The following is a 27,767-nucleotide window of genomic DNA, read 5'->3' as shown; positions in this document are numbered from 1 at the left end:
CCCTTGAACCACTCACTGGAGACGGCACGTCGCAAGCTCCCAGTGTACTGCGTGCACATGTCCCTCTGTCACGGTCTCCCTCCCGTGGAGAGTCACCCATCAACCCCTGGTAGGACTACCAACGACTTGTTCCCCTGAGACCTGAACATTACCCCCTCGTCTTCTCCCTCGGGAAGCCCTCCCCGTGTGAAGACCCTCGCAGGCCCCCCCAGGGCAGCTGTGCCCTGTCCTGGTTGCACTTCTGGGGAGGTGGCCCCTCAGCAGAGTGGGTGGGGCGGGAGGAGTGGGAGCCAACTCAGATCGGGCTCCTGCCTACTTCACACTCAGGGAGCCCCCCAGCCAGCTCAGGTGCCTCCTGAGTGCTTTGAGCTACTGCAGACACCATGGCTTATCCTGACAACGTGGAACCTTCTAGAAAAGCAAGGGTATATGGTGCATTTGCACCGAAACTTATTTTGGTACCCAGAGGTTGTGCAGCAGAAGTATCAGCCATCCTAGAGATGCCAGTCTGTGTTCAGGCGGCTGCACTTAGATGCTGGCCTCATCAGAGTTCTCTGGGTGGTGAGTGAGCCTTGTGATGCTGGGGGGACATTTTTTCTTTGTGAGGGAGAAGCAATTCTGCTACTGAGGCTCTGAGAGCCCCCTACCACACCCCCCACCCTTAAGGAGCTACTTAGAGACTTTAGAGGAATCAGCACGTGACTATATTTTATTGACACAACGGGACACTCCTAGCCCTCGTTAGTTTTTCTGTTTTCACGTTCTGCTGAGAACTGGTTGCATTGCCGTCATCGTCGTTCCCGCTATCATTTTGTAGAGGCCAACTCTTGACCACGCACGTCTCAGTGTCTCATCGTGGCATCCCGCTGAGCTCCCTCTCACAGGCTCGTCCCACGGTAAGGTGGATGCAGAGACTGTCACCATGAGGTGGGGGTCCAGGAGAGTGGCGGGCGGGCCTTCCATTGCAGAAGAGCCCTCGTGACCAAGGCAGCCCCAGTGCGAGGCTGTCACTCACCAGGTGGCGGCCAGGTGGCCAGCCTGAGAGGTGAAGATGCTCGGGTGCACAGGAGAAACTTCTCCTCTTCCTCTTTACCTCCTGGTGCGCCAGTTGACCTGCACCAGTAAAGTATCAGCCACAGACGTGGAGCACGCACCACAGTATCCCGTGTGGGTCAGATGAGTGTATTCTGACTCCACACTTCATTTTTCCCCAAGGTGGCAGATTTATGGCCGATATATAGGTATTTCATCCCGAGCGCCCCCTCCTCTTTGCGTTCATTGGCCAACGTCAGCACCGTCCGCGGCTGTGGATGCGGTGTGCGCAGGGAGGGGCGAGAGTGCCACACTGGTCCCATGCCCTCTCCCGTTGGTCCCTGACCCATGCTGTGATGCGGATGGATGTCCAGCTCCGTGTGTGACCATGCAGGATCAAGGGGGCTTGTCTCTCAGAGCCCCACGTGTGACCGCGGCTGGGGCCTGGTGAGTTCACGGCCTGTTCTCATGCACCTCTGGGCGTGAGGTGGCCGGGCTGTCTCCCACCTCGCCCCGGGGCCGTCCTGTGAGTGACACCACGTTCTGCTGTCTCTGGGTGCAGCTCAGTTGTCTCTACGCCGCACTGCTGAACTTCACCTCCGACTGCTCCGTGCTGTCGGGGATGACCGCTTTGAGGGCCGCGTGGCAGAAGCGGTTCAGAGTCGACATGTTGGTTTTCTGCTCAATGTACAGCCTCAGTTTGTCCCTAAAGGTCTCCCCGAGAAAGCTGTAGATGAGGGGGTTCAGGCAGCTGTTGGAGAAGGCCGCGAGGTTGACGATGTGGCCCGTTAACGGGTAGGCGTGGCGGAAAGACTGTGTGCAGGGAGCGGCCCCCGGCTGCGTGCGCTGCAGCAGGTGGACGCTGATGAAGATGTTCTCCGGCAGCCAGCAGATGAAGAAGACGAGGACCACGGCGAAGATCATCCGGAGGGCTTTCTGCCTGCGGGGACGCAGGCCGCGGTGCCGGTGAGCCTTGACGAGAACCCGGACGATGAGCGAGTAGCAGAGCCCGATGATGGCGAAGGGGATGATGAACCCCAAGGTGACCTCGAGCCACTGGATCTCCTTGACGTCTGCGAAGCAGAAGCAGACCTCCTCGGTGTGCTGCAGGTGCACGGCGGTGAAGGGCACCAGGGTGGCGGAGACGGAGGCCATCCAGATGAGGCCGCAGCTCAGCCGGGCGTGCTGCTTCGTGCGGAAGAGGCCGCAGCGCATGGCCCTGGCCAGGGCAATGTAGCGGTCGAAGCTCATCCACGTGAGGAAGAAGATGCTGCTGTACATGTTGATCTGCAGGAAGAGCGACATGAAGGTGCACAGCGCGGTGATGTCGTAGTACTGCTCGTCCAGGTTGAACACCTCGATCAGCGAGTCCGCCACCAGGATGAGGTCTGCCGCCGCCAGGTTGATGAAGTACAGGTCGGGGATGGTCATCTTTTCGCGGAAGCTGATGTTCACCACCAGGATCAGGATGTTCCCCACGAAGCCGATGGGGAAGAGGAAGATGGTGTAGAGGCAGGACAGGAACAGCCCGATCACGTACTGCTGGTGCTCCGAGAGCGCGCCCGTCTGGTCCGCCCGGGCCGCGCCGGCCAGCACGTGGGACAGGTTGAGCTCTGGGGAGGCGCTGTTGTAGACGCCGGGGTACGTCTCCATGCCAAAGACGGGCGCCGGAGGAGTCACTCCCATGTCTCCACCACGCGCCACTTTCAGGATTTGCCCCAAGGCCCACAGAAATCCGTTTTAAACAATAAATCCATCTTCAGAAAGAAAGGCGCTGCTCTTTGCAGCGAGCCAGACATTTGTAAAACCAGAGCTCGTCACAAGTAGCCCTTGCGACAGTTGGGTTTGTTTTGCAGAAAGTTGAGCAAACAGATGAGGTCAACGTCTGCGTGCGGAGGAGCACCCTCGCTCGCTTGTGGGCATGGCCGCTGTGCTGCCCCGCACCTGCTGCTCCCTCCCTGGGCACCTGGGAGGAGCAGAGAGAAGAGGGTTACTCACGGCTATAAGGCTTTCTCAGGGCCCGTGGCCCAGAGTTGGGGGGGCACAGGGGGTGAAGGGAAGGCCAGGCCTCGAGCTTTGGTCGGCCTTGAAAGAGGGTTGTCACTGAGCTGAAGTGGAAGAATTAAGCGCACCCAGTGCCCGTTTCCTTTCCCGCGGGCTCTCCTAGGTCGGGGACCGGACAGTGAGTCATCCGCATACACAGTGGATGCCCTTTTTTTTTTGAATAGTCGAATAGCAGGCTTACGAAGTGACGTGGATGTTGGAATGGAAATCTGAGGAAAACTACTATTTGTCGGGAGAGGAGATAAAATTTATTTCAGCAGCTGTTGGAAAGAGAAATAAGATGGGAAGGGAAAAACCCAGCTTTTTGGGAAGATAGTGGATCCAGAACACTGTGGAAATTGGAGCAGAACCTTTTCTCTTACAATAAAATAGGTAAAAGAAATCTACTTTCTTGCTAATCCTAAGTTTGGGTGCCAAAAATAAAACTGTTTTTCATAGTAAGGATGAGCGAGAGTGAGTAAAGAATAAAAATGTTAATTGTTTTAGGAAATAATATTTAAATTTTATTCAATGTTTTGACAAATTACTGTAAAACCTAATATGTTTTTGTAACGCTGTTTGTAACCAAAAACTTGGTAACCTAGAAACGGAGTAAAGAAGATCTAGTGACTTTTGCTTCTGACAGGGTTGGCATACGTGGTAGTTCACCTACAACGTGGCCCGTCAGTGTGGCTCCATGGGGGCTTCTGGTCGTTTGCCTCATTTCTCCGTGCTCCTACAAGTTCTCTGTGGAGTCGGCCAGCGGACGTTGGACAGGGTCTGCAACATTTGGGTTGTCACAACTTGGGAGGGGTGCTCCTGGCACCGAGTGGATAGAGCCCCGGGTGCCGCTGGACATCCTACAGTGCACAGGACGGCCCCACCCCAGAGAAAGATCCGGCCCCAATGTCAGTGGTGCCGAGCTTGAGAAACCCGGAGTAAGTCAGCTTGTCACAGTAAAATGGGTTTGAATTGCTTTTCTTTTAAGAGTCTTCATTTTACTCTGTGAGATCATTAGGAATCATTTTTGAAGTGTTGCCAAACCAGGCATTTATTGACTTACTGCTTGAAAATACTGCTTTAAAAAAAAGGAGAAAGATTAATCATGGCCTTGGTTCAGTTATTATTTTAAAAGTATTCAATACCCTTTGCTTAGCTGGGGTTGACAAATTAGATCTTATTAGTTATTTTGCATTCTTTATTCATCTTCAGTAGATAATCCCAATTGAACTACATAAATGTCACTGTTCTCAGATTCTGTCCAGAGTGTTTAAAGCCACTGTATTTAATTTCTTTGTAAAAACTGCTCAGACTAGTTGTTTTACCCTTTGTGGAGATTTTGGAAAGTTTTAGACTGCATTGTTAGAGGAAAGCTTAAAGACGCGGGGAGCCTGAGACGTGCTCTTGCTCTCTTCCCTGAGCCTGCTAAAATCCACACGGGTGTTTCAGCACGGCTCCTTCACTCCTTCCCGCGTCAGTGGACGCTTCGATCCTAGGCAAACACTGTTATTTTTGTAATAGTCTAATAAAAACATACAGGACCTTAGTATGCAATTTACCACTGACGATATCCTCATGAAAGATGGCCATGAATTTATAAACATGAAGATGAGTATTAAACAGTTTGATATCATTTTGTTTCAAATTTCCACCGCTTGTCCAGCTCTAGAAACAGCTATCAAGCATGTATCTCTGTAAAGGAATATTAATCCAGCAATTACTTTCTGGGTTGGGCAAGTGTTTTCATTGATGCGGGACGGTAGTGCCGTGACGGGGTAATCTCATTTTCTCGGAGTGAGACAGATCCTTGCTTGCACACAATCTGACATGGTACTGGATAATATTGCTTTCCGCGTGTGCTATAAAAAGAAGCTTTGTGCAAAGCCGCCCTTAATGTAGCCTCGTTGAGATTGTCAGAGCAACGTTTGGGTTTCTCACGCGGGGAGCGGTGCATGCCTCGAGTCTCGGTGCCTCCGTGCCCCCTCACCGGAGGGCCATGCTTACCTACATTATGCATGAGATGCTGCACCTTGGTGAGACTGCCGAGCTGGGTCTGCTCGGCCCAGGCCCCGTCATGACACCAACCCAAACGCAGAACCAGGAACCCAGGACAGACTCACCTGTGCCGTGGCTGGCCACCCCCACGGGTGTCACTTCTGGGCAGCCCCCTCTCCTCTCCCTCAGAGGGCTCCTCGGCCGGCCTCAGGACCGTGCTCACAGAAGGCAGGAGGTGCGGCTGGACCCTTCCTGCGGGCCGTGGTCATTCTGCACCTCCACCCGTCGGAGAATGGAGTGGAAGCGGAGACCGGGCTGGCAGGGCTGCCCTGCGAGGGTGCCTGTCATTGTCGCTGACAAGACGGCCAGGGCGAGTTGCCCAGCAGCCAGCCGGCTTTATAGGCTTCCCGGGCCGCCCATTCGCTCTGGACTGCGCTGGGTGGCCTCCCTACAAGGCCAGTGTTAACCCTTTTTTTGCTGGCCTCTTTTCTCCCACACGGCGGCAATGAGCTCAGTCCCGCTAAGCGCTTTTATCCAGGCTCCCAGTTTACCTGCTGTTCTTCACTCACTGATACAGGTTTTTCTGAAGTTTGAAGAGATCGTAAATAGGTCTTGTTTCTCTTTTGGACACTAACCTGTCATTTGTTGAAACTTAAATATTCTGGCTTGTTTCAGTAACTGACTGGTTTAAAACCAAACCCTAAATTTCCTAAATTTAGAGAGTAGCATGTGAATTATACAGAGGGAATTTAACCCAGGAATTTCACAGACATTTGTAGAAAGAAACTTAAACCCAAGAAATAGCAGGTATTTTGGGCAAGTGAATTCAGAATCAGTCGTTTTTCTGCTCTCGTGGTAGCAGCGTCTCGGCTCTGCTGTCTCCTGGCCCTGAATCCGCTGGAGAACCTGCCTGGCGGGCGCTGGTGACTGGCCAAGGGGCCCTCCTCCCCCAGGGCCCCGCACTCCGCCTGTGCCTGCCCCGTGCCCTGTCCGTGCTCCATCGATCCGGGTAAACGTGCTCCCCAGTGCCCAGTGCCGACCGTCCAAGCGCCCCCCCTGCTGGTGGCTGGAGTTTCACCGTCAGCTTGGACAGAGGCTGGCAGAGCCGCCCCGTGAGGGCCAGAGACGTGCCCAGGCTGCGGTTCAGGTGTGTGAGGTGCGCAGGGCTGCGGCGCCTGGCTGCTCTCGCCAGGTTGGGGGGTTTTCATAAACGGCACCGTTGAATGGATGGCGTACTTTTCTCTTAGTGTCTCTTTTCCTTTTTAGTTTTCTAAAGCTGTTAAGACTGAACTCTGAGTGATCTTTCTTACCAGCGAATATGCATAAAGCAGACTCCTGCCACACTGGCACCAGGGCGGCCGGCCTGCGCTCTTCACAGACGAGAAAGCTGGGTCCGGGCTTGAAACCAGGCATCTGCTGGGACGAGGGCTTGTCCGGCACCGGGTGCTCCTCGGTCACCTGGCTGCTCGCGATCAGCTCGGCTTTCCCGCAAGCTTCCTGTCCTGTGACGAGCCCATGCGGGCGGGCTTGAAGGCGTTCTGAAGGATACTAATTTAGCACCTTTCAGATACATTATTTGGGAAATATACACGTACTTTTCAACCGAGAATACTGTGTTAAATTTTTTATGGAAAAAATACTAACATTCAGAGTTCTTTCCAGCTGTAGAATCCAGCCATGATTCTAATATCTTGGCTTCTTAAAATTTTGAATGACTTGATAACATAAACGAGGCCGATTTGATTTTAGACGTATTTTTGGCCAGCGGCAAAGTCGAGATGGTTTCAGTACTAAAAATGCCTGAGACACCATTTTGAAAGAAATGAGTCATGAGAAAGTACAGCTTCCTCTGGAGTTAAATAAATAAATAAAAATAAAAATCCAAACCTTGAAATAGCCAAGGCATGTCACTTAAAAATAGCCGCTCCCTGCTCACACAAACCCGCAGCCTGCAGGCTCCGCCTCGCGCCAGGAGGAGAGGAAGAGCGGGCAGCAGCCGCACCTGGGCATTTTCCGCTGCGTTTGCTCTGGGACAGCTGGTCCCGTGGCTGGCGTGGCGATTTGGTGCTTAAGGCTTGGAATCAGAGCTGATGGGGCTGCAGGACTGTGGGGCCCCCCCATCCCTTTAGAGCCCCGGGTGGTTAAGTGGTTCGTCCACCCTCGCACAACTAGTTAGTGTAGTTAGCATAAGGGGCAGGACCCGATCTTAGGAATTTCAGCCACTGAGCCCTTGTTCACGTTGCTGTGGGTAGAGGATGAGAGGATCTTGTGGAAGCTTCTATAAGGAATGAAGACCTTCTGTCAGTTTTAAAATCCAAACGTGAATGAGCGCTTGCTCCACGCTAGGCCCTGTGCCGGGTGGTCACATCCACTGTCTCCGGTTATCCTCTGTGGGACGCTGGCGGGTCGAGGCTGCTCTCGTCCCATTTCACTGATGAGAAGGCCGAGCTCGGAGAGTTTCACCCAGGCCTCAGAGCTGGAACTTGGCCCGGTCGGACCCACTGAAGCCCGGGGTTCTGGTCTCCCGCAGCCCCCTCCTACCGAGTTTTCCATTAGGGAAACGGGTTTAAGTGTTCAGAGATGACCATGCCGCGCCCGCCCTCCAGCATTCGATGCATGCTCGCCCTCACTCACCCTGGGGTATTTATGACACCATAAAGGAGCAGTCCCCGTGGTTTCCTGGGTGTTGACTTTTGCACAGCTGGGCTCCTCTTAGCTGTTGCCAGGAGCTTTCCGGACATTTCCTCTAATTCTTTGAGAGTGATGTGCCAGTGGCAACCAGAACGCAGTGCGTGTGGCTCACAGAAGTGCAGGCGGATGGCGCACACCGAGTTCTGCCCTCGGGAGGGGTCATCAAGTTCCTGGGGTGTGTTTATGGGCGGAATGTTCTAGAACGCCAGGCTGAAGATCTGGGTCCTTGTCCCAGCCTCACCTTAAGTGATTCCCAAGCTGTATCTTCAGAGAGAGGTGAGGAGCCACAGGAAGTGACGTCTCCCTCCCTCTCTTCCTCCAGTCAGTTCTGATTTGTCTTTTTAAAGTTGAGGTTTCATGTACGCTTCTTTCTGGATTAGAATGTCCTCCTGCTGCTGGAAGCCAAAGGCCTGTATGTTCTCGTTCTCTGTTGGCTCCAGATCTTTCTCTTAGCTCTGTCCTTGAAAAGCTCCAGTTCTCAGTGTGTCCTAACTGTCACAGGATGAGGGGTAAATGGACGACACTCACATGGTGCGTCTGGAAGCTGCCCGGGCCCCATAGGGCCTACCTTGGGGCTACTACAGGGCTGACCACAGAGCCTACCTCAGGGGCTCCCACAGGAGCTGCCACAGGGGCTACCTCAGGGGCTGCCTCAGGGGCTCCCACAGGGCCTATCTCAGAGCTTACCTCAGGGGCTGTCACAGGGGCTGCCGCAGGCCCCTACCCCAGAGCCTACTGCAGGGGCTGGTGGTTTGGGGTCTGGGGACCTTTTTCTAGCCATCTGATTTCCTCACTCCTCCACCCTGGTCAGAGCCTGGCCTTTTAATGTCTCATGTTGGGCCCCTTTATAGGCTTTTGTTTAAAGAAAGCTCCTACTGCTGAAAAGAAAAAGTTAGAGAACCACCAATTTACATTCTTATGGTTTGGTGTCTAAAATTACTCCTTCAGCTGAAATACTTAGAAACCTAGTGGCATCCAATTCTCTGGGCTCATCCTGTGTATTTGCTGTCCCAGTCCTGGGGACAGCCATTTCTCCAAGGAGCTCTGAGCACACATGAACTTTTAATCCCCTCATTGAGTTCTGAAGCTAACAAGCCTTTGGGATCTACTATTGTGTATTTATAAATTAATTTAGTTCCTTCCACTTGTGACCATGCATGAGTAACACAAGGGAACTTATACTCCTGCCATGAACCATAAAATGTAGGAAACAACGGTTTTCTGACATTAGGAGAATATGTGGAGCAGAACTATGACCTCCAAGAGAAGGGAAGACACACCGTGAGCCCCGTGTTCACCCTGGCTCCTCTCTGGAGGCGGTGGGGTGCCGAGCAGTGCAGGATGGTCTGGCTGTGTGGAGGGGGCAGAGGTTGGGTTTCTGGGAGGCTGAGGGAGCTGGAATTGGCAGGTACCGTACACGTCAAGAAAGAGCTCTGCGGTCTGGGTAGCGGTCCCCTGGAATCTCTGTCTGAATCCGTGCGCGCGTAGTGTGAGGTTTCTCAAGGCTGAGCTGAGAACACCCACAGGCTGGCTATAAGCTGAACAATTCCTAGAGCTTATGTGGGGCTGGTCAGTGTTCTAATTCTGCCCAGACTACGGAGATGTCTTTGAACATTTATGACAATGAGTAGAGACCCCAGCATGGGACCCCTGAGTATTTGGGCTACCCCTGACTCCTACTAGCAAAGCTAAAAAGCAACTCTCCCAAGAATCCTGCTGAACTGTGAGTATAGTAACCTGTCTGCCCGAGTAAGCTTCAATACCCGTGTAAAGAAGACGCTTAGTTCACTCAACAAAGGAAATTCACCATGTCCAGCATCTAATAAAAAATTACCATATTGTGTGAAGAAGCAGCCCTAACATGTCAGCCCTGATGCTGTTTATACTGCTGGATCATTGCCGGAGGGAGGGAGCGCGCTCCTTCCACACACCCTCAGCTTCGTCGTTCGTGTTCCTGCTGCACCACAGTGGGCGTGCTGTGAGCACCTCTTCTTGCATGTGGTCCGTAATAAGGGTTTATGGATGTGTGAGTAAACGAAGCAGAAGAAACAGAAGGGGAGTTTGGGGAAAGCATTTAACATTTTAATGTTATATTACAGAAGCTGCTTAACTGTATAAGATCCAAATCCTCTTTCTTCCAAAAAAAAGTGATGAAAATACATAAACATTGAGAAGATAAACTCACAAAAACCATGTTTTTGTTCTTTAGTTTACAGGTTAACATTAGCATATTCATTAAAATAGAAGCTATCCAGACGAGGACTATCATTCAGCGCTAAAAAGAAATGAGGGATCAAGCCGTGAAATGACATGGGGGAACATTAAATGCATATCACTAAGTGATAGAAGCCAGTCTGAAAAGGATATGTGCTATACGATTCTTTCCATATGAGCTTCTGGAAAGGACAGAACTATGGGGACAGTCAAAGATCAGCGTTTGCCGAGGGTCTCGGGGGGAGGATGGCTAGGCGGAGCACAGAGCATTTTTGGGGCGGTGAATACTCTGTGTGAGATGATAATGGTGGGTATGTGTCATTATAAAGTTGTCTAAACCTGTAGAACGTGCAACACCGAGTGTGAGCCCTGATGTGCATGGTGGACTCTGGGTCATAGTGATGAGTCCATGCAGTTTATCGACTGTGACAAATGCACCATGTGGTGGAGATGTCCACAGGGGGAGGCTGTGCATGTGGGGGCAGGGGGCTTATGGGGTGTTTCTTCATTTGTCTTAATTTTGTTGTGAACCTAAAACGGCTCTAAAAAAGTAAAGTCTTGATTAAAAAAAAAAAAAGTCAGAGCTATCAGAGGTGTAGGTTTCACAACACCAGAGAGACACTTTTCCTTTGCATCTCTCCCTTCTCTATTCAACCAAGAAAATCTTAATATAAATCCAGCAAGGATGAGGACTGTGAACTTTGGAGTAAGATTTGTTACTGTAGCTTGTACTTTTATATTTCACATGTTACTAGCCTTTCTGCAGATATCGTCAAATGGAAGAGGAGGCTTTTGAAACGCCGAGCTTTTCACTGACCTACTTGGGGCTCCTGGGGCACCAACTACCTGCCAGGTCACAGGGAGCAAAAAGTGCTTGGTGGTACTGTTATCACTGGGCTTACACCAATGATTTTAGGGCTTTTAAGCTTGTAGGTGATATTCTCAGACCTCCAATGGTGATAAATTTAAAAAGACAAAACAAACCTTTGTTCTTGGCAAGATTTGTGTGGCCCGAACTTTCTGGCTGTGTTGAAGGTTAACCAGCTACGACCATTGAGGACCAGACTGTAATATGGTCAGAAAGTTATGTGAAGAATGTCTCTGTTTTCAAGATCCCCTCTTTGTCATTTGGTTGGGGTAGGGGTGGAGAGAGATGGCAGCTCGCAGACAGCCGAGGCGTGCAATCCCCCTCACAGTTCAGACCATCGTAGCCAGACCAGGTCTGCGTGGGGCCAGCTTCTGCGCCCACGTCAACCGCATCCCTGCCTTGCAGCGTTTCCTTTAGGTGTGAGTGTTGGGGGCCAAGGGGTCGTGCTTGGGCATAAATTGAGTGACTGCCAGAAAGCTGGTGTTTAATAAGCGCCTTCCAACAGTCATTCCTGCTGCTGGCTCTCCCTGAGCGGGCTGGAGTTTCACAGATGGACGGTGTTCCCTAACCGCCGGGGAGACTCCGTCACCTGCCCGTCTGGCTCTTTCCAGCAGACCGGGGCCCCGACTTAACTCCCCACCCTCTTTAAGGAGAAGCTGTTGCTGGCCTCACCCCTCCTGCACCTGTGCGTGAGGCGTGCTGGGATGGAGAGCAGCGCGAGCCTGCAGGGCTTGTGGAGGAAGAGGGTGGCCAGGGAGTTCACACAGCTCTCGCCAAACAGGACCAGCTCCGCCAGGTTCATGAGGAGCTCATCCCTGGGCAAGCCGATGTCCCTCTGCAGCTTCAGCCTGGCCCGCTGCAGGAGCGCCATGTTGTAGAGGAGCCGGCAGACAAACATGATCAGGGCAATGGCCAGGACGACGAGGTGAGCAGAGGCCGTGTCCCTCTGGGGAGGAGCTGCCCGCCAGGCCAGCTGGACGATGAGCAGGATGAAGAACGCCAGCTTCAGGACAAGGGCAACCCCGAAGCCCAGGCTGACCTTCACGATTTCATACTCAGGCCAGGCGGTCAGCGGGTCCACCTGGCACAGGGTGGTTTTGTCCAGCTCCCTGGACGTGCCCAGCAGGGCCACCACTCCCAGGGAGCTGCAGAAGGCACAGCCCCCGAGGGCAGCCAGCCCTGCCGCAGGCCTCTGGGCCCCGCTGGTGGCCGCACGCAGACAAGATGAGGGGCCCTGCAGCAGGAATGCAAAGAGCATGGCCAGCTGCACGTACTGGGCATTGAAGTAGCAGACGTTGGCCAGAAAGGAGAGGACGGCGCAGCTCAGGTTGGTTGTGGCCAGGTAGTCGGGCCGGCTGATGGCGGTGAGCGAGAGCAGTGTCACCAGCATGTTGGTGACGGTGAGGTCTGAGAGGAACATGTCCAGGCCCCCCAGCCTGGCACGGCCCCGTAGGAAGGTGGTCAGGTTGAACAGCCCAGTCACCAGGCTCACCGGGACGAACAGAGCCACGTAGACATGCACACACCGGGAGACGACGCTCTGCGAAGCTATGACGTCTTCAACGGCCGTGGAGACGCGGCTCGGGTACTGTATCCAGGACATGTTGTGGGAGCTCATCTTGGGCAGCGTCCAGCCTGTAAGAGAAGCACACCCCGCAGCGTTACGTGGGGTCACTCGTCAGGGCATGGAGAGGACGGCCCCGGCAGGAGGGGCAGCGTTGCCCAGCCCAGTGCCCCTAAGCGAGGGATGCTCTGGGAGCTCTGGGAGGAAGATTTCTGCGTCCAACGTGATTCCCACCGAGAGCGAGTGGGCACAGGAATTGGTGTTGACAGCCGGTTTCCCTGTGGTGGGTTTTGGGACGAACTGAGGTGGGTGCCACTAGAGCAGGGGGCCCAGGTGCCTGTGAGATTGGAGGGAGGGGCACAAGGGCACCCCCCTCCCTCCTCGCCCCACACCAAAGTGAACCTTGTCGCTCGTAAAGGAAACGGGTCTTCTGAGTGCGCCACGTCCCAGTCCCGCTCTCTGAGGCGTGCCCACCGGAGGCCTTTATCTCCCCGAAGAGGAGTCGGTGAAGGCTTTCCAGGGACTGGAGTTCCGGATCTGAGCCCACCCGGTGCCTCCTGCTCCTGCCCTCGTGGAGGAATGGCCAGACCGCGTTGCCTGGGGGCCGGCAGCTGAGCTGGCACGTGTCCTCGGGCTTTTGGACCCAAGAAATTCTGACCATTCTGGCCTCTGTGAGGGACTCTGCTCTCAAAGCAGACTCTAGGGGCTGGAGCAGCGGGTGCCTGGGTGCTGCCCCGGACAGGATGCCCCCACCGGGCTGGTTTATTGCAGGGGCTGAGCGGTAAGGTCCTGCAGCCAGGGCACGGCTTTAAATAACAACACGACAGACTCAGCCCTCCTCGGCAGCTTTTGTCATGGAAATAATTTCATTTCCATATAAATGTCCCTTCCCTCTTGAATTTTAACTAAATAGCAGATGAGGCTAGAAGATAGCATTGCTGTTTATTCAAAGGAAATTGAAGGCAATAAAATGGGAAACTTAATTTTCCTGGAATGCTCAAAGGTGGGCCTAGCTCCTCTGCCCATTTTCATTTTCTCTGAGGGGGCAGCCATAGGCCACGGTCTGCGATGGGGCGCAGGGGTCCCTCCATGTGAGGCCATGTGTGGGTTGGAGCGTGTCCTTGCTTGGGCCAGGCTGGCAGTCACTTAGAAGTAGAGAGCAAACTGATGGCCTTTCTTCCCGACATGTGACATCTTCCCGAATTGTTGACCCTGTGTCCCCCAGACTTTGCGTGTGGAAATGTGTATTCTACACACATGTTGTCTAGCCTGTGGGATCTTTGCATCTGTGGATTTGTTGTTGACTTTTCTCCCTGTGGCACAGATGCCTTCAGTGCCTGCACACGCCCCATGCACGCACCTTTCTCGTTCGTGTGCACACCGTACACTGGCATGCACCCTACAGATGTTGCGTACCATGTATTTGCCTTGGCATGCGTGCTTTACTTGGGTGCACAGAGAGCTCTGCCTCGTCCTAACCCTCTCTCCATCCCACAGGCCTGCCGAGGGGCTGGGCACCCCCATTCTCCAGGCACGGCTCTGCCTTTCTTGGTTCGAGAGACACATGGTGAATGGTGATGTTTTCCATCTGCTGGTGCTTAAGGTGATTTGTGACTCCCAGGACACTGGGTGACATCGAAATTAAGAAGAGTGGCCAGAGCAAGAGGAAGTGATTTGGAATGTTTCTTTAATTAAGGCAAATCGGAAAGAAGATCTTGTGAACATTGACCACAGGTCAGAAAAAGCACCAGCCGTCCTGGTATCCAGTCCCTGCAGCTGGCCAGTGCTCCAGGCACTTTCTGGGGCATATGGCGTCCTTGCTGGTCGTGTTTGGGGCGTTCATGGTCAGGGGCCACCTGACCCTGACCCAGATCCTTATCTGATTTGGTGGCCAGGCTCTGGGTCACCAGCCGGGTGGAAGGAGCGCATGTGTCTGGTGCCGGCCCTGGGGGGCATCCTGGGCTCCTTGCTGCTGCTGGCTGGAAGGCCTGTCGAGGCTCCCTGCCCCTCCTCCGCCTTTCTGCAGGGTAAGGGCCTCCTCGTCTGGGTGAAGGGGCGTTCTGGCCTCCTCTCCTTCCTCTCTCCCCATGGGGTGAGCTGTCTGCCAAGAGGCCATGTGCCTGTGGCCACAGACAGGAGTGGTTCTGGCGCCGACACTTGCTTGTTGTGTGCGGGCTGCCTAGAATCTCGGGTCTCAGCGTCCCCTGCTGTACGACAGGCACCCCCAGCCACTTCCCAGGCCTTGGAACATTCAAGGAAAGGACGGCCACACAGAAACCCGCACCCAGGTGGGCGCCGGGCACGGTAGGCTGGGACTGGTTACGTCCCAGTAGCACGCAAGGCCAGGCCTCTGTTCTCTCCGTGCTGCGCCGGGCCCTCGTGCAGTTAACCCAGGTTTTGAGCTCTGATCCTTTTGCCCCACAGGCTGTGTGAGCAAAAGGTGGAATTCGTGGCCTCAAGTACCGTGCAAACCCACACAGGTTCCCCTCCCTGCACCTGCCTGTGCCTCCAGAATCGGGCCAGGAATGAGGTGTCCCGGCAGGGGAGAGCTGACATGCTCCTGAATCCCCAATCTTGGGAGGCAAGTCTGGGGAAGAGTTGGCGGGCTCACTCGTCTGCCCCCTCTGGGTCTGAGGGGCGCCGAGCCCTCCTCCAGTGGTGTCCCTGGGCACACACCCCACTTACTGGGCCTCACTCACCCCCACCCCCTTGTCTCACAGTCTGACCAGCGGAGCCCTCCTAGGAGCCCAAGGTGACACCGGGGTCTGGGTTTGGTCGCCGTCACGTCTGCTGTGCTGGACCACCTCTCTCCTCACCACCGCTTTTGGGTTTTATTTGGAAGGATAAAATAACGAAACATGGAAGACATTTCCTCAAAATTGGCCACGATTCCAGCTCTTCCCCCAGCCGCCACCACCATGCCCAGCTCCCTTCTATCCCGGGCTCCTCTTTGGTCTTGTCAGTCTCCCTCCTACCCCTAAAAGCGAGGGGCCAGGGCACAGAGAAGAGATGCAGATGAGCTCAGTGGCCAGGGCCCCGGCTGGAAGGTCGTCCCCACTTACTCAGGCCTCACACGTGCCCACGCTGTTCGAGGCACTTTCCATGTGACCATTTGCTCCAGCCTCACAGCTGTCCACACGAGGCAGGACAGTTACGACCCCTCTTTACAGCTGCAGTGACCACGTCACAGAGGAAGTCCTTTGCTCGGTCACACACTGTTGACGATGGCATCGAGATCTGAACCTAGGCAGCTTGTCCCAAGAACCTGTACGTTTTGAAAAACCTACATGCAGTGAGGTTTGCACCTCTGATCAGGTGAACACGACCATGCACAGGACCCCAAAATTCCCTTGTGTGGGTCCTTGGTGGGGAGCCCCGCCCTCCACCCCAGCCCCTCAGCCCCTGCCCTGCTCTGTATTTGGACTCTTCCGGAACATCCCGGGAGTGGCATCCATGTGCGCAGCACCGTCGGAGTCTGGCTGTTCTCTTGGCCTGATGCGTCGAGACTCAGTGTGATGTGCGTGGTCAGCTCGTTCCCTTTGCACTGAGCAGAACCGACTGTGGACACACCACCGCAGTCTGTCCATTGACCTTTTGAGGGACGTTGGGTTGTCTCCAGGCTCTGGCTGTTGTGCGTGAAGCTGCCTTAAACGTTGCACGCAGGTTTTTGTATGAGGGTAAAGTTCCTTTCTCTGGGGTGAATGCCTCGCAGCACACTTGCTGGTTCTGCCCTGAGAGTGCGTGTGACACTGTGTCAAGCTGTTCCCCCATGGCCGTGCCGCCAGCCTTCCTGCCGGAACCTGCTCGTGTAACGCAGTGCTGCAGGCCCAGCAGAAGAGGTTCAGAACCCCTGGGAGGATGGACCGACCCTCCATGGCCGACCCCCTTGCTGGATCTCCTGGCCAGTTTCAGGCCGAGAGCCGGACCCTTTCCTGAGCCGCACAGAGGGCTGCCAAGGCCCTGCTCTGGGGTCCCCTGGGAGCTCCCCAAGGCCAGAGCCTTGAGAATGTTGTGCTCTTTACAGCAGCTCTTGGCTGCAGCTCCTTAAATAGCCTTTCAGAAGGGTTCTGGGGAGCAGGGGCCCCACCTCACCAGGGACTGCTTCCCCAGAGTTAGAAGGTGGCCCGGCCCAACCATGAGAGCAAGGGAGTTGCGTCGGCACAGGAAGTGCTGGCTCCCTGCCTCCTCCGTGGGCCCCCGTTCCTCCCCAGGGGGCTCTGGGTGGTCCTCCTGGCCTTTGGGTCCCTCTCAGCCCCCAGGTCCGGGCCCTGCTCCCTCGGGCCCTTCCCTGGGCAGCTACCCCCTCATGACTGATCACTTCCTGTTACCGACCTGTTTTCACACAGTCGGGACTTCAGTCCCGTGGGAGTCCTGCTGATCCTCTTAGCCCTTGGTTATTGAGTGTTTCCCGTGCTTCTGCCTGGTTTTATTGTCATCTTAATGGATGAGTAACCACCACAGGACTGTGACAGTAATTTACTAACCATCCCCCACGGTGGACATTTAAGTTGTTTGTGAATTTTTGCTATTGGGGTCCTTTCCCATCCTGGGCCTCACCCCAGAAAGGCTCTCGAGTTCTTTTTCTGCACAAGAAGGGCATAAACCTTTGAAGTCAGGATTCTCCCAGGTGACCCTGCGTGTCCTCAGCTTGCCTGGGTGGGCACGTTGTCACCTTCAGGCCCGCAGTCCCATTGGTCTCAGATTCGACTCTTTTAGGAATTGTCATTCTGAGCTGCATTGTCTAGAGATTATAGATGCTCAGCACACAGTCTGGCTGTGATTGTTGCTTCACCACCAATTCACAGTGTTAAAGGCAGACGAGGATGCGGTGACCGCGTTAGACACTCTGTATTAACCCAGTGGTGGGAAAGTGGGCCGGGGCTGAGTTACTGGGCGAGCACCGTCAACGGCCTTCTGTCCGGGGCCCTGGAGAGCGCCCTGCCTCTGTCTTCCCGGGCACCAGCCCCTTGTCCCCGGGGCCAGCGCCGCCCTCCCTTGAGCCCTCTGGCAGGGATCAGCTTTCTTATGCCTCTGCTGTTGACTGCATAAACGTTTCCATTCAGTCCCCTGTGGTCCCTGCAGACCGGGAGCCAAGTGGCAGGGTGAGTCACCGTGTCAGCCCGTACATGGCGGGCCCCGGCCGTCCAGCCCTGGCCAGCTTTACGGTGGTGGGCACGAACTTGCAGGGGTGCAGGGCGTGGGGTGTGGTCTGGGACTGAGGGCAAGGTGGCATGTGGGAGCCAGCCCCAGGGCTGTCCTTGACCCTCATGTGGGGCCTGGGCAGGGGAGGGAGCACGGCAGGCAGCATGGCCCTCTGCCTGTTCGCGCTGCTTCTGCAGAGACATGGTGTCCAGCACTACCCCTGCTGGCTGCCCTCAGACTCAGCCCCAGCAGCTGTGCTTTATGGGCAGGGGGTAACCTCACTGAAGCACAAGGACGGACAAGTTCCATTTTGCTCCTTTTGAGTCTTCCAAAGCATGTGCCTCTCTGTCTGTCTCCCAGACACACCTACGTGTGCACACGCACACATGCACACACGTGTGCCTCCAGGAGACACAGAGCTCACCTGGTCCGGCCGTGCCCGGAGCTCCTGTTCTCCACACAGTGGATGTGGGTGCACCGGCTCCTGCCTGGGGCAGAGGACCATCCGCAGCCTCGGTCCCCACAGCCTCTGTGGGCACATTGTGCTTCCTGTGCAGGTGGGAGCCCAGGGCACGCCTGTGGAAGGCCTCCCCTCCCTCAGGGGAGGAGCTGAGCCCCAGATGTCTGTGGGCCGCGTTGTCTCCCTTTGAAGCCGAGCCCTTCCCCAGCCCGGCCCCTGGGTGTTCAGGAGACACGGGGAAGGGGCGTGCTCCTCATTGGTCCTCAAGGCCCATTCTTTCCACCACCCCCAGCTCCGTGACAATCCTCTGGTCCTGGCTCTGGTCCGAGGGTGGAGGGGATGAGGGGTCTCCAGTCCAGGGGTGACCATCTTGTGTCTGCCGGAAATCCTGTGGTCCCTTAGTTTGTCAGCACTTTAAAGTGTTGTGAATACAGCCCTTCCTTCCCAAAGCTGAGCCTGAAAGAACTCAGCTTTTGCAAACCCACCCCCGTTTGAAAGATGCGACTTCACACCAACAGGCAGCACACACTCACCGAGCTGCTGTCAGGAGCCTGGCCCTGGGCGCCAGTTGACCCGGCCCGTCCCCGCAGTCCGTGGCACCATGGCCATAGAGCACCTGCAGTTGGCGCTGTGTGGGACAGGCTGGGCTCGCGCCAGGAGGGTGAGCGTGCGCCCCAGGGAGCCTCGTGCTGTCACAGGAGGAGGGTGTGAGGAGGCCCCACTGCAGGATTCGAGGCTGGGTGGCTGACTGGAGGAGGGTCCCAGGAGGCGGGGTGTGCTCCCACACAGATGCTGTCAAGAAGTGGGGTGTCCCATGGGCTGCTCAGCAACTGGCTGTGGGAGGGCAGGCCGGGCAGTTGCGGCAGGACTGGTGAAGGATCCCAGTCACTCATGTCGAGAGAGAAGGACGGTGCGTTTGGCGGCCTCCTGCTGCCCCACTGTGTGCGGGTCTCAGAGAGAGAAGGACGTTGGTGTTTGGTGGCCTCCTGCTGCCCCACTGTGTGTGGGTCTCAAAGGACTGTGTTGATTCTGTTGTCCTGAGGCTGTTCATGCTGAGCCAGGAGAGGAACTGCTCCCATGCGGGGACCAGGCCACTGTGCTGGACTTGGCTTCCCGTCCTCCACCTCCCAGCCATGGCCGCCGGGTCCCTGTAGCAATAGGCCGCGCTTGCAGTGCTGGGGTGCAGAATGGGGCCACCAGGCCACAAGGGACGCCTTGGCCGTGAGGCAGCACCGTCTTACAGGCCATGTGGCCCTGAGGGCACGGGGCAGGCGCTGTTCACGGGTCCCCTCTCTTTCAGTCTCCATCCTCCCATTGCTACCTTCTAGGCCCCGCCCGGCTCTGCTGCGTGGACCCTCTGCAGCCCGAGGCAACTGGCTCGCAGCTCTGAGCAACCGTTCACTCGGCCAGCCCTGACGGCCTCACTGGGGCAGGGCAGGACGGAGTGGGCACGGGAGACTGCTGGGCCCCTCGGGGCAGCTGCGGGAGGCCCTGCTGGCCCTGGGCTTTAAGTTAAGGTCCACTTGGGCTGGATGGGTAGCCTGCCCCGGCTCAGCCCTGGCCCCAGGGGTCTGCAGGCATCGCTCCTGGGGCCTCCTCAGGAGCTCTGAGCAGTCACGGTGGTCCCTGTCCCAGGGTGGGTGGACACCCCCTGTCTGCCCTGGCGAAGCCCAGGTGTCCGCTTCACAGGCCGGGCATCTTGGGCACATCGCCAAGCCCCCGGCATGCGTCAGCTGTATAGCACCAAGCATCTTTATGAAGATGCTGTCAGGCGAGGGGAGCTGGCCTGGGGGTGGGGTGGGGGCATTCGGTCGGCTCCCGCAGCTTACGGAGAGGTCTCAGGTAGTCCCGGGCGACCTTTCCTTCCGGCATTCCACGTCATCCCAAGCATGACTGGAGCACAAAGCCCGCCTTGTGCAGGAGGCTGGCCGGGACCCTGCTCGGTTTGCAAACTCAAACCTTGCCTCCCAGGCTCCGCCCGGCCCTCCTCTGTGTGGAAAAACCGTGTCTGGGCTCCCGGCCCCGCCCCACCGCCATCGTGGCAAGAACCCTCCATTTCCAGGGTTTATGCCCCATGAAAACGTACACGTTCCAGATGTGCCTGCAGAGGACGTCCATCATGCGCCGCCGGACTGACGCTTCCCCGAGGTACTGCCCTAGGACTGAGACCCAGGCGTCGGAGTCTATGGGGCAGCGCCGGTCAGCGCCGGATGGGTTTCTGACAGTTGACAAACCTTTTCTAGCTCCGTCTTCTGGAGACAGAACTATAGGCACCGTTCATCTTTTCTTAATGAGGAAGACCTGAGCAGTCTGCTCAGTCATTTCCAGTTCCAAATGCTAGAAAAATAAACTTCATTTTATTCTTTATTGGAACCAGCCTATAGCATAAACAAACTTCGTTTTCAGAGAGAAACTTCTCTGAGCTGTTTAATCTCTCCGGTCTCCCCGCTAGCTTTAAATGCCGTAAACCTCAATTCAGAGAGCGAGAAGGGCCAACAGCTCACCGGTGCGCGGGCCCCGCTCGCAGCCTGTTCTGGGTCGTGCGCCCGCCGAGGGGTCTTGCTCTCAGGGAGAGGGGGCCTGCTTGCTGCTGCCGCCTTCTCTCCGCGCGATCTCATCCGCCTGCAGCCGCTCTGTGCCCTGAAAACAGGCGGCACAGAAACCCACAGTTCTGCGAGGAAAACAGGAATTCGCACTTAAGTCATTCAAACCACACACACTGCATTTTAGGCAGAGTATGGTTTGGCCATGTGACCCAGAAACGTTCCGATGGACCTACTTAGGGAGGTGGCCTGGCGCTGCAGACAGAAAAGCGGTGTGTGTGCTGTGCTCCCAGGGTCCAGGCCTCCAGCGGTTTCCTGCAGAATCCACACGCTGGCCCCTTCACAGAACGTCCCTCCCAGAAAGCAGGCAACGTCTGCAACTTAAAATAGGACCCAAACCCCACCCATGGCACGTGGGAAAGCGCTCACAACCTGTCTGCCAGAGGCAGTGCCCGCCAGCCTCCCCCAGAGCCTCGGCTTCAGGCCCGAGCGGGCACCTCGACCCGGGGGCTGCCTGCTGCCCCCAACAGCAGGGTGGACGTCAGATAGCTGGAGTCCTGGACGTGGAGCCAGGGACGACTCCTCATCACCCAGCAGGCTGTGCCTGGAACCTCACTCAGGTCAGGCAGAGTCAGGGCGCGATTGCCCAGAGAGAAGGACCATTCGTGGCAGATCTTCTCCATGCGCGGGGTCATCCGTGTCTGCTCACCCTCGCCCTCCTCACCCGAACCTTGCCGAGGAGGCTGGGCGCCAGGCAGGTAAGACTTTTGGAGGGATTAACCGAGGATGGGGCAGCGAGGGCTCAGTCAGTAGGGGAATCGGGATGTGGTCGGGGGCCCCCAGATTCCGAAAGGAGTGGCCCTGCCAAAAGGAGGTGAGAGCTCCAAGACGGATTTGGAAACTCGTGTCCCCTCCTCTGTAGCTTTCCCCGGCAGCCCTGGTTGGAAACTAAAGCGTGACTCCTCTTTAAACGCCTCCCCCACTGGGTGTCCAAGTCTCTTCTATGAAGCTTGCCCTGCATAAGATACAAGCGCACTGGGGGCCTTCCTGTGCAGCGCTCAGCCCATCCGGCGTCACGGATGGTGTCCATGGCCCGCGGCAGCTCCGTGGAAACCACAGAGGCCCCGGGAGGCGCACACAGGCTCCGTCAGCTGAGCCCAGGCTGGGCCAGAGGCTGTTGGTTTGAATGTCTCCTACAACACATGCCCCACATGGATGCTGTGGTGTCGGCGCTGGGAGCACCTGAGGACTCAAGCCAGCTGAGGCCTCTGTTCCCAGAGCCTTGGGGCCGAGAGACTGCTCTGGAGCTTGCCACAGGAGAGGGGGATCCTTGCGGAAGTTTGAGGACCACTGGCAGGGGCTGCTTTCCCGCAGAGATGGGAGACCTGAGGCTGGAGAGGGAGCTGGGCTTCTGTCAGTCTCTGGTTCTCCCAGCTTCCGAGAGACGAGGTGCCTTGTTGTTAGAGCCCCGTGGCCATCAGCCCCTCCCACTGGCATACCAAGCTGTGCACCCAAGAGGGATCCAGCCTCAAGTCAAGCCCTGAGGGAGCGAGCTCCGGCCAGTGACGGAGGAAGGGCCTCCAGCCCAAGAGCAAGAGCTGGAGCCTGGGTGCCTCCTAGGCCTCCTGGTCTGTCTGGAGAACCAGCCTGGGACGGGTCGTGTAGCCAGGCCCTGTGCTCAGCCCTGAGTGAGGACCCAGAGTGGAAGAGGCATGCACGGCCCTGCAGGGCCGTTGGGCTCTGAGTCAGAACAGGCAGCCCTGGGGCGTGCTCTGCACTTACACGATGGGGGCCGCAGGCCCCCGTCCCTTCGAGTTGCTGCCCCCACTGCTGTTGTAAGGACCCCTCCAAACAATGGAACAGGTGGGCCTCGTCAGTCAGCCCATCCATGGGCTGTGTGGGACCAGGGGTGGGACAGCAGGGCAGGTGAGAGTGGACAGTACTCGTGGGTGGGCACTGCGGCTCTGCTCCCATCTGCTTGGCATTGTGGGACGTTGTCCACAATCCTGAGTGAAATCCGGGGCTTTCTTTAGAAGAGCGAGTTCCTGGGAGGCAGTGGCCGCCCCAGCTTACACTTCGGGGTCTGTCCTGCCTCCTGCTCCCACAAGCTCTGGCCCTGGGCTTTTCTTCCTCTGAGAGCCCTGATGTAGTAAAACGAGCTCTCCCCGTGAACTCTCCCAGCCTTGCGAGGAGATTTCTGAGCTACTGGAGGAGCACAGGGCCTGGCTGACCCCGCTGCCCCGACCCATTGGTCTTCTCCAGCTGCCTCAACTGGGAGGCCTGTGTATGGTTTGGCTCCTTCTCCAGTGTCCAGAGGGGTTGCGAATGTGTTCCATCTGTGCTGTAGCTGCTGCTGGCAGACGGACGTGGCAGCCTCTCCAGGGCCGTGAGCTGTCAGTGCCAGCTGAGCCAGCCCACGAGAGCCGCCGTGGCCAGGAGCCCCCCGCGCCGCTGCCTCCCGCGCCCGTGGCCCCTTCCCCGCGTGGGCCCCTCCCCTTGCTTGTGGTTACATCCACCCCTGCCAGAACAGCCGTCCCACAAGCCCTCCACCCGCCTGGGTTGCAGCCGAGCCAGCCCGCGTGTAGGCGCGAACTACGGGGTGAACGCAGCTGCTCGCAGAGCGGCCGACTCTCATCCCTCCAGCAGTTAGTCGTCCAGCGCGGAGGGGAAAGTGTTTAGACTTCAGAATCAGGCCTCGTTAGAGTGCGTTTCTTAGCTCTCGGGCCTCGGTTTCCTCCTGTGAGTGCTGGTAGTAATAGCGGCGCTCAGAGTGGCTATCTGAGGACTGACGGGGCAACAGACCTAAAAGTGTGAGCACAGGAAGGGCAGTGACTGCTGGTTTCCACTGGGTGGTGAGACCCTCACTCAGAGAGAAGGCCCGCATGTGTCCAAGGGGGCCCGCCTCTACAGCCCAGCTCCCAGGACTGGCCTGGATCCCTCTCCAGCCCACCGTCCATCTCCCGTTCGGATACCCCCACTTCTCCGCACCTGCCTCCCATCACATCCTGTCTTTCAGACTAGCACGGATGTCTTCCGTTTCCGCGCATCTGACTTATTTCCCCACGTGGACGTCTGTGCCCCGAGGCCATCTGCTCTGAATTGGCGGTTGGGGCGCAGGAGGACAAGGCTCACTGGACGGTGTGCTGTGTCGCCTTGTTTCTGGCCTGCAGCATCCCCACTGTGGCCTAGTCCCCCTCAGTGCCAAGGGCAGGATCAGGCGACGGACTTTTCTTTGCAGATACCAGCAGGAGGCAGAAGCTCTGCGTGTGAGACGTGCACATTCAATGTCTGGAAGTGCGTGAATGACGGAGACCTTGACCTCGTTCCGTTCTCCACTCTCCCCTGCCGGGACCCACCTCGGTCAGTTTGGGGCTGGTTGTCCAACTCAAGTGGGAACTGAGTCATAAAGTCATAAAGTGCACCCCCGGCCACGCCTCATTTCCTCATTGCTCCTCTGCGTGGTTCCTGGCCTCTGCTGAGAAGGCACTGACAACGTGTCTTAAGGAACAGGACTCTTCCTCCTCTGCGTCCCTTCCAGGACGAACTGTTGGGTGTTCTCGTGTGTGAGCACTGGACCATCAGACTGTGTTCCCTGCGTCAGTGGGTTTTGCCCACGGGCACGGCCCAAGTTACGGACATCTACCCCGCTAGACTGTCTGGCCTCCCAAAATGTCCCTCTTCCACACACGAACCAGCACCCGCACATTCCTAACAGCATCATTTGAAACAGCCAAAAGTGGAAACAACCAAATGTCCATCGAGGGATGAATGGATACACAAAATGTCTGTCCGGACAGTGGAATCTGATTCTGCCACACAAAGGAATGAAGCGCTGACACCCGCCACGACATGGATGGACCTTGAGGACATGATGCTCAGTGAAAGGAGCCAGACACAAAGGCCACGTAGCGCACGATCCCCCTTAGTGAAATGTCAGAAGAGCCAGATCCACAGAGACAGAGCAAGTGAGGCCGCAATACTGTCGCGTCTCTTACTGACGGGGGTACGTTATGGGAGTTGCGTCGTTAGGCGATGTCGTCGTTGTGCGAACATCCTAGAGTGTGCTTGCACAAACCTAGATGGCACAGCCCACTGCGCACCTAGGCTGTGTGGTGCTGATCTTACGGGACCGCCAGGCTGTGTGGTCCATCGTTGACCGAAACGTCATGATATAGGGCGCGACTCTACACCTTAAGAACACCTCCATCATCTCCCAGGGGCCCCTCCTCTCCCTCTGCAGCCATCCCTGTCCCCTGAGTGTCTGTCCCCACTGCATCAAGTGCTTGCTGTGCCTGCCTTGTCCTGCTGCTGTGTGACCAGCCAGAGGAGGAAGGAGTGGGCTGGTCGTGGATTGATTCCTCTTAGTTCCAGCCCAGGTGCCTGCCTGGGCGTCGTGCTCTGCAGGTTGTATGGGGTGGAGGCCTCCGGCTGGCACTGACGCAGAGGTGCTGACTGGGCCGTTCCTGCAGGTGCTTCTGCCCACAGGGCATCAAACCAGTGACCCCACCCCCACCCCCCAGAAAGGAAGTCTGCCCAAGGCCCCCACGGGTTGCTGGCTCTCTCCTGGTTGATCTCGGCGCATAGCCTGGCTCTCACCTGAGGAATCTTGGAACACCTGGGCGCTCTGGAGCGGGCCCATAGCAGGACATTGCCCAGCACCTCAGGGACGCAGCCTTTCAGACACTAGTCGGGTTTGGGGTTCTTGCACAAATGTTTTTCTGAAGAGAACTAGTTCAGAATTATTTGCATGTCGCCTACCCCTGGTTCTCACCCTCCCACCTCTCTCTCTCTCGCCTAACAGTATCATAGCTGACATCTGCTCAGCACTTCTGGCTGCAGGCCTCTCGGGGTGCCGTCCATGTGGCTGGATCTGGTGCCCAGCCCCGTTTGATGGGCCTCACTGTTGTCATTCTCTTTTTGCAGATGAGAGATCAGAGGCTGGGGAGGAAAGACCCATCAGACGGCTCAGCTGGGCGCTGGCAGTCAGAGGCCAGGATGACGAGGGGTCGTTGGGCGCTGTGCTGGGACACGGGGAGGGGAGTGGGTGCAGGGGCCTCGTGGGGCAGAGCCGTTGGAACAGGCAGTTTTCAAGAGACCTCTTCACCTGTTCTCGTGGAACCTGTGCTTGGATGAGGACTCAGTGTGAGTGGGGAGGAGACAACATGTGGAAGGAGGAATGTTCCAAGACACTGGATGGCAGCACTTCAGGCCACTGATGGTCGCTGTGCCTTTGCGAGGTCAGAACAGGGTGGGGAGGACGCCCTGCAGGATCTTGCTGAAGCATTCGGGGCAGAGCCGCAGAACAGCTTGTCTCGGAGAGCTGGAAGTGGGAGGAGAGTATTGCTGGAGAGCATCTTTGACACGGTTTCCGTCACTATATTGAGTGTATCTTGAAGTTCAAATTAAGGGAGGACTTAAGATGTCTCCTGCCCATCCCATGGCAGCGTTATTGAGAAACACAGTTGAAGAGAATTCCTTCCTTGAGACCAAGTCAGGTCCTTTCTGTGCTGCCCGACGCTGCTTTTGAGGAGTGGGGTGGGTGGGGCTGGGTAAAATGTCCCGACAATGGCACAGGCAGTAAATGATAGTAAGGGAATTCACTAATAACTTTATGCCAGCATTTGACAACTTAGATAAAATGCACAAATCCTTTGCAAGATACAAATTACCCAGACTGACCCAAAAAGAAATAGAAAAGTTGATCAGTCCTGGATCAGTTAGAGAAATTGAATTCCCGATAAAAACCCTCCTACAAGGAGAACTCCAGGCGCAGCTGGTGTCACAGGTGCGGTCCCCACACGTGGGAAGCAACAACTTGGAATCAGGAACTTTTTCAGAAAAGCCTGTCGTCTCAAACAGCCGGGTCTCTTCCTCGTGGTGCTGGCCACAGGCAGGACACGGTCGTGGGATCGTAACTCTCTCTCAGAGCTTTTCCTTGAGTGCCCTGCAGACCCAGGGAGCATGGCGGGACTTGCAGGGCAGGCCCCGCGTCTGTCCGCTGTGCAGGCAGGCGTCAGCTAAGCATCCTGATGGCACCACCAGCCCCGGGACTCACTGTCAGGGGCCATCCTTCCGTGTCCGCCCTTCCTGCCCTCGGCCTCACCTCCACTCTAAAAGTCGCTGCAGAGTGACCGTCGTACCGTGGCAGCTGCTGGTTTCTATGAGAAACTGAGTCACACATCACCAATCTCTTAGGTTCTCCAAGGCCTTTTACCTTCTCCAGCGCCGTTAATCATGTGACCATACAGGTTAGAAGGTTAGAAGGTTAGAAGGGCGCTGGACCAGACATTAACCAGCCGGGTTGACTTGACAGCTGAGGGAGTGGAAGGAACTTCCAGATGGGCCGGGCTCGGCCAGGAGCAGGTGGGGGCCAAGGAGAAGGCCGGCCGAGCGCCTGTGGGCTCAGGTCCTGGGAGGAAGGCTTTGGTAACAGGGCTGTGGTGGAGGGACTCTGGGAATAAGGAGTGCTGGACATTTGGAGCCAGGACTCCAGGAAGAGGCCCCGGGACAGTGATGGAGCCTGGGGCGTGGTTCAGGAATTGGGAGGCCGCTGGCCCCCAGGCACAGGGCATCCGGGTACCGGGGACCCGTGGATTTCCTGCTTGCTGCTCTCCCTTCACAGGGCCTCAGCGGCTCCTTTTCTCGTCCACTGCGCCTCCCCCACCAGTCATCCCAGCCCTGGCTGTGCACGTTTCTCTGATTTTCTGCAGGCAACTGTCCCTCCTTCTTGCCTGTCTCCTGGGCTCTGCCTTCAGCTACCCAGTTCTCTGTCTTGGGTTTGTTCCTCCCCACGTGTGGTATGTGGCCCCACAAGGCACCGCCAGCCTGTCCTTCACTTGTCCATGGGCCAGGCCCCTCCCTTTGGGCACTAGCTGTGGCCACGCGGGTTGTGACACTGTAGTCCTCTAAGGGACCTGAGACTCGACCTGCCTCGGGTGTGGGTGGTGAGCACTTTGGGGGTGATGGGCCCCCCAGACTGTGCCAGGCCAGGGACCTGATGTCAGCGTGTCCCTGTGGCGGTGCCAGGGTTGGGCACTGGTTAGGGTGGCAGCTGTATCAGAGGTCCTTCCCACTGACGCCTTGGCAATGTGCGTGACAGACGTTCGGACCGTGTGCAATTCCCAGCACCCTCCCCCCAGCCTCCAGTGTCTCCATGGTCCCTCCTGAATGGCCATTTTCTACTTTCTCCCTCTCTTCCCTTCTCCTCTCTGTTCC

The 27,767-nt window shown here is 56.5% G+C and overlaps 3 protein-coding genes across 8 annotated transcripts in view; 1 reads left to right on the top strand and 2 right to left on the bottom strand.

The window, feature by feature from the left end:
• The window catches only part of CHLSN (cholesin), a 149,357-nt gene that overhangs the window by 53,395 nt on the left and 68,195 nt on the right, over positions 1-27,767 (top strand). The window contains exon 1 of one of the 5 annotated variants that reach the window (XM_070567352.1): positions 3,403-3,468. The exons of 3 other annotated variants lie outside the window; for them this stretch is intronic. Coding sequence is in view for 1 of the 2 variants with exons in the window: in XM_070567344.1 (XP_070423445.1) it covers positions 20,747-21,310 (564 nt within the window). In the remaining variant the exon portion in view is untranslated. Of the gene's footprint in view, positions 1-3,402; positions 3,469-20,731; positions 21,311-27,767 lie in introns of those variants that run through there. One more of the 5 variants, XM_070567344.1, reaches the window with a different exon arrangement.
• On the bottom strand, positions 682-7,698 carry GPER1 (G protein-coupled estrogen receptor 1). Its single transcript, XM_008534316.2, has 2 exons — positions 5,196-7,698; positions 682-2,998 (listed from the first exon to the last, which is right to left on the bottom strand). Exon 2 carries the CDS (start codon positions 2,716-2,718, stop codon positions 1,606-1,608), a length of 1,113 nt encoding a protein of 370 aa, XP_008532538.1. The 5' UTR covers positions 2,719-2,998; positions 5,196-7,698; the 3' UTR covers positions 682-1,605.
• LOC103560282 (uncharacterized) lies at positions 9,822-20,910 on the bottom strand. 2 transcript variants are annotated; one of them, XM_008534314.2, is made up of 4 exons: positions 20,789-20,910; positions 20,514-20,680; positions 20,096-20,346; positions 9,822-12,478 (listed from the first exon to the last, which is right to left on the bottom strand). In XM_008534314.2, the coding sequence occupies exon 4, from the start codon at positions 12,459-12,461 to the stop codon at positions 11,472-11,474; it is 990 nt and encodes a 329-aa protein (XP_008532536.2). In that variant the 5' UTR covers positions 12,462-12,478; positions 20,096-20,346; positions 20,514-20,680; positions 20,789-20,910; the 3' UTR covers positions 9,822-11,471. The 2 variants fall into 2 exon arrangements, with proteins under 2 accessions (XP_008532536.2, XP_008532535.2); XM_008534313.2 differs by lacking the exon at positions 20,096-20,346 and having other exon boundaries at positions 20,789-20,908.

Source organism: Equus przewalskii, chromosome 12, assembly GCF_037783145.1.
Source record: "Equus przewalskii isolate Varuska chromosome 12, EquPr2, whole genome shotgun sequence".
NCBI lineage: Eukaryota > Metazoa > Chordata > Mammalia > Perissodactyla > Equidae > Equus > Equus przewalskii.
Note: the sequence above shows the minus strand (reverse complement) of the source record. Positions and strands in the feature narration are given on the sequence as shown.